This window comes from Terrapene carolina, unplaced genomic scaffold (assembly GCF_002925995.2).
Source record: "Terrapene carolina triunguis isolate 2854851 unplaced genomic scaffold, T_m_triunguis-2.0 Scaffold198, whole genome shotgun sequence".
NCBI lineage: Eukaryota > Metazoa > Chordata > Testudines > Emydidae > Terrapene > Terrapene triunguis.
Genome location: NW_020664549.1, coordinates 3287262 through 3293261, shown reverse-complemented (window position 1 = coordinate 3293261; position 6000 = coordinate 3287262). Strand labels below are relative to the sequence as shown.

Sequence of the window (6000 nt, the reverse complement as noted above, 5' to 3'; positions counted from 1 at the left end):
TTTTCCCTTCTCTTGCAGCCCCCCTACCAGGACAGACCCTAAAAATAGCCCCCCTGGAGCTCCCCCATCCCAGCTGCTCTCGCAGAGAGCCTGACTTTCCCAGCACCCACGTCACTCCTTCCACCCTGCTGAGGTCACACCATATTAGCATAGCAAAGCAGAGCCCCAGCCAATCAGAGGCCTGGCAGCTGCTGACGCCTGTCGGGGAAGGGGTATAAAGGATCCGGCTTCGCTGCTTCCCCTCTAAAATCAGCCCAGAGCCCGAGAGCGGCCGGTGAATCGCTCCCCTCCTACACCAGAGCCTTAAAGGGGCCGCGCCGCCCTCAGAGCCCAACCATGAGCCAACGCTGGAGCGGAGTCAGCAGCCGGGCGGACATGGTGCCCGAGATCGCCGCCGCCGTGGGCTTCGTGTCCAGCCTGCTCCGGACCCGGGGCTGTGTGAGCGAGCATCAGCTGCAGGTCTTCAGCGGGGCCCTGCAGGAGGCGCTCACAGGTGAGGTGGGGGGGGGGGATACACGCATGTTGCACCCCTAGAGACAGTGGGGGGTAGCCTATTGGGTGCTTGGGGTGCCCCCTCTTGTGCCCTAGAGGGCTCCCCCTATTGGGTGCTTGGGGCTCCCCCTCTTGTGCCCTAGTGTGTGTGTGTGTGTGTGTGTGTGTGGGGACCTTGTACCCTAGTGGGGTGGGGGCTTATCCACCATATCTCCAACCTTTAGGGCCCCATTCTCCCTGGTTTCAGAGTGGTAGCCGTGTTAGTCTGTATCAGCAAAAAGAACGAGGAGTACTTGTGGCACCTTAGAGACTAACACATTTATTTGAGCATAAGCTTTTGTGGGTGTTCATTCTGTGCCACGTAAGCTTACAGTGCTGTAGGAATTGAATGGCCATTTGCTTCTTCACACCCCTCCCTTTCCCCCCTTTCAGCCTGTGTAAAGGTGTAACAGTACAGGGATTACTGCTGCTACCTCTTTTTGAGAGAAATTAATGAGTGTCCTAACCCGGAACAGTTAAACTCCTCTGTTACGTGGGTGTCGTCACCTCGGCACAAATACAGTTCTTAACACAAAGCACAATCCTTCTCCCCACCATCTGTGTCTCTATAACACAAGAAACTTCTTTGGTTGGGAGGGGGGGAAGCTGCATCCTTACATCAGGAGAAGGCAGGTCTGGAAGTGGCTCCTTGCTTTGCTGGGACTGGGGTAAGGGGATCAGATGGAAACAGGCTCTTGATCTTTCTGCTGCTGGGAGTTGGAGCCCCTTTGTTTCAGCCACTGGGGTCTAGCATCTTGTTTAGTTATATTGGGTTTGCTCTGAAGTCCGCTGTAGTAAACTGAAAGGGACCCTTTGATTTGAGTGGGCTTTGGATCAGGCCAACTTTGTGGGGAGGGGAGACATTTCCTCACTTTGCTCTGGGCTATGAGACATCTATTTCCAGTTGAATATCGATGTGTCTTCAACTTGTTGCTAACCACCCCCTACAGAAGTTTGTTCCCCTCTAGTCTTTGTTGCACACTGATGATGTTGGATTAGATGATATCTCCTGGAGTAAGACATGTGGGTTTGTGTTTATTATCCTGACATGGGAGCTGGCTTTGGGGTTTATCAAAACTAAATTCATGGAGGAACCAGGAAAACAAACAAACAAAAAACAAAGAAAAAACCCAAACCCTAAACATTGCTCATGTACCCTGGTGTTTGAGTTTGGTAATGCTGCCCCAGCCCTACCAAGCCAAAGCTTTGCATGCATATGGACTGGCCTCCAAGGCAGGCAGTTGCTGTACTGCCACACAATCACAATATCTGCTGGGTCCTGTTTTGTGTAGTCAGTCGTAGTTTCATTCCCTATAGTATTAGAGCAGACTGACAGGATTGGTATAGTTAAGGTTAAAATAAGATCATTCTACTGATACCTGGAGAATCCTAGCTCTAAATGTAAGCGCAAACAGCTCATGTATAAACATGTGAGGTACTTAAGATGGGCCTCCATGTTTTTTGGGGAGACTATTATATAGGAAGGGTGTTGTGCAAGTGCTTGTTATCCAGTTAGCTCCAGCAGGGTGTGAATGTCCACTTAGAAATTTCTTCTCTTCTTACAGAGCATTACAAACATCATTGGTTTCCCGAGAAACCCTTCAAAGGTTCTGGGTATCGCTGCATCCGAATCAATCACAAAATGGACCCCATTATCAGCAAAGCAGCTAGCCAGATCGGACTCAACCTCCAGCAGCTCTATCAGCTCCTGCCCAGTGAACTCACGCTCTGGGTGGACCCGTATGAGGTGTCTTACCGGATCGGTGAAGATGGCTCCATCTGTGTTTTGTATGAAGCAGCTGCGGCAACACCTGTGAGCTCCTATGGGATGCTCACCTGTAAAAACCAGATGATGTTGGGTCGCACGAGCCCTTCCAAAAACTACATGATGACTGTCTCCAGCTAAATGCTCCTATTGTTCTTACACCACTAAGACATGGGCTACTGTATACCTCACTGGAGGATCTATTTTTAAATGAAGAGCTATTTATATTTTTTAAAAAAAGCAAGAAAATCCCAAATGAAATTTAAATATCAGACACTGCTCTGTAGCGAAGCAGTGTTAGGTGCCTTTTTTTCTTTTTTAAAGCTGTTGCAAGCTTATGAGTTTTTATTATGAAGCCAATATCTACCTAGTTAGTGTTGAATGACAATTTGGGCGGGCAGGCTTGCCTGTCTGGGCAGCTTGGGGTGGAGGAGCCGAAGGGGGTAGGGGGAAATACAGCATTTCTAAAGAGTATTTTTAACTATGGCGTAAGCGCTGAGCAACTGTGAATGAAAAGGCTAGAATACCTAGCGAGTGGGGCTTTTAAAGATAGTTGACTGGAGTGTCATGACCCACTGAGAAGTCTATTCTGGCCTTGATTGTTTTTATTAAAAAAAAAAAATCGCCTACTCCATTACACTGATAAGGGGTTGCAATTTCATCACCTCTCTGCCCCCATTTCCCCCAACAAGCCTGAGCAATTTGTGGCCTAAAGTTTCTGATCCTTAATCAGTTTTGACTGAGCCCAATGTTCAGGATTTGGCCCTGAAACTGGTTGGTAGTTCCCAACGCACATTTGTAATTCGCCGAAGTGCCAGACCAATGTGAATTGATCTACCTGCTGGGGAACACGTCTTTACCAGGACTTTGTCTGTTCACTGCCTTTTTACTGACCAATTGTCGCCCCTGCCAGTGACCCTTTAAGAGGTGATTAAAAACACAAGGCACTTAAGACTCTTTATTTTTAATGAAACTTCCTCAGATTAGTTTCAAAGCACATTGGGTTTTTTTGCCTTCCTGTTTTGAACTGGCAAGTGATTTGCATAACTAGAGCTGTTCCTTCCCAGCCTTTCATGACTCAAGTTCTCAGACACTGTGCAATATATTTCCAGATCTTGGGCACTCTGGAGAAGGAAGGGGATTCCTCTTTGCCACAGTTCTTTTTCCCCCCACCCCAACCTTTTAAAAATAAGATAATTAACTATTTTTGATCACTTCCCATGTGCAAACTTGGGTTCAGGCTTTTGTAGGGATTTTACCAGCATTTGAACTCCTGAACTGGAAAACTTCCCTTCATACTGGGCATATCATTTAAAGGGCCCAATGGCCTGTGCTTATCCCCCACACAGTTTAATCATCACTAAAGAGATCTGACTTGTAAAGCTGAAGTTACATCACACCAGCTGTAACTTCTCCGTCAGCAAAGCAGAAGTTAGAATGAAGCGCTCTAGAGCCTTTTGTGAGCTGAATTGTGCAATATTTTGTATCACAATGAAGGGAAATACATGGAAGCTTCTGTACTGTAAATTTCCCTTCCAAGAAAAGTCTCAGTTCAAAGTGCTGTGTGGGATCCTTCTTTCTTATCTGATGTCTTGATGAAAACATATGAGTGAGAACTATAAAGTTCCCAGAACAAACAACGTTCGCTTTTCTACACTCCCTGTACTTGGAATTTCCCAAATACTGGTACTTGGTTTGTTCATCAATGTGGTGTGATGAATGCAAATCTTATCTTTATATGCGCCACTCCCTCCCTCCTACTAAAAATAGTGCTTTTGAAAAAACCAAATTCCTACACTACCATTGTTCCAATCATGCCCCTTCTTTTCTATTCCTTTTTAATTAAAGAAAATCCTACCAAATTTCATGCTGTTAACTCTGTGCCAGGGATTAGTATTAAGTTTTGTTTGCTTTAAAACCAACCAAATTCAGACAGAATCATTTTTTTGTAGCTTGTTACATGTAAAAGCTGTGAATTGAAGCGTGTTCTCTGTTGCCTTCTCAAGCCTGTTGCAGAGCTGAAGAATTGTATCTTAGAGTCTGTTGGGTTTCCTCCTCTTTCATTTTTTTTTTTTTTTAAACTGAGCTGGACTGTTGAGCGGGACCTGCTTTGTATTTGGTGAAAATGGTAGGAAGTTTGTAAGCTATTTTTTGGGAAAGGGGAGGGAATAATACTAATTGTACAGTAGTGTTTTTATATACAAAATGTACAGATACACTGACAAATGTACACTTTTGTTACTTTAATAAAAATGTAGCAATTCAAAAGAACTACGTTGTGCTGAGAAACTCATCTGTGCTGGTGGATTGTTCGCAAAAGGGCATTATGGTCTCCCCTAAATATTGAGCTCCAAAGACTGTGTGCACGACCTTAAAATCCATACTTGAAAAAGATCTGGATCAAAAGAGCGTCACACTCAATGATCTTAATAAAACCAAACTATAAAAAATCTCCTAGGAAAAAGGACCAGGGCTGACCCACAGCCTGTTGAAGTCAGTGAAAAGATATCGGCGAGGTTTTGAATTGGGCACCAGTTCCCATCCAGAGTGCGCTGTGTTGCCAACTGGGTGTCCTTCCATTGCTGGCGGAAAGGGGTCATAAAGAACATGGAGGTGGAATAGCTTCCTGAACCTCTGTTTTGATACTTGCACTGTGGTTAAAAATATGGAATTATAGAATGAAATGAGGTGTCCTCTTAAGTCTGTCCCCCTGCCACTGTGAAATGTCTAATGATGGCCCTTTGTTAGCATTGCAATGGAGGATCCCAACTACATGGTGCCCACAGAGCATCTGAGCAATCCCAGTAAACAATGTTCCATAAACCAGTATCCCTAAAGCTCTCTGTCATCCTTCCAAATGGACAAGCCAGTAGACGCTTTCTGACAGAAGTCCCAGAGAGAGATCATTGGTCCAGTCCATCGAAGGATCTGCAGCTGTAATGAAAATAGCAGCTAGAGTTGATTCAGTGCCTAAGGCTACCTTGGTCTGACTTCTCTCCAATATATACTGTCCATTCATTCACCTTTTGAGAGGTGGTTCTTCAGTGCATCATTCCCAAGGAATGGCTCCTGCAAGGAACTGTAAACTGTATTTAGGGAGGAGAGTCAAGCTGGAATGTTGAAGAGGCTGTTTGTGGTGTGGTTAAAATTGCCCCTGTTTTAGGACTGAATCTGAAGCCCATTGAAATCAATTAAGACACTCCCATTGACTTTGATCTCCAACCCACTGAAGTCTCGAACATCAATGGGCTTTGAAAGGGATCCGGTCATCACTCGTATTGTGGTAACACCTAGGATTACAGGTCATGAACCCCCACCCCATTGTGCTAGGTGTACAAACAGATCAAAAGATCATTGTTGCCCTTAAAATCTAAGGTAATGACAAAGGACCAACACACAAGGAGATAACTTCTGTGTCATGGATGCCAAGAGTTAGGTCAGCATAGGTGCTATGACACACTGTTTCACTTGGAAGTCCCCCTTCAATAAACACGCCATATCTACACAATAGGCACTGTTGTGCCATAGCTTTGCTGCTGTAACCGTGGAGCCTAGGCTAGGATGACCAGACAGCAAGTGTGAAAAATCGGGACAGGGCGTGGGGGGGTAATAGGAGCCTATATAAGAAAAAGACCCCAAAATCGGGACTGTCCCTATAAAATCAGGACATCTGTCACCCTAGCCTAGGCCCAGACTACAACGGT

The 6000-nt window shown here is 45.5% G+C and overlaps 1 protein-coding gene across 1 annotated transcript; it reads left to right on the top strand.

Annotated features, from left to right (window-relative positions):
• The first annotated feature begins 261 nt into the window (after window positions 1–261).
• LOC112118411 (protein BTG2) lies at window positions 262–4544 on the top strand. Its single transcript, XM_024216701.2, has 2 exons — window positions 262–493; window positions 2097–4544. Exons 1-2 carry the CDS (start codon window positions 337–339, stop codon window positions 2435–2437), a joined length of 498 nt encoding a protein of 165 aa, XP_024072469.1. The 5' UTR covers window positions 262–336; the 3' UTR covers window positions 2438–4544.
• The last annotated feature ends 1456 nt before the right edge of the window (window positions 4545–6000 follow it).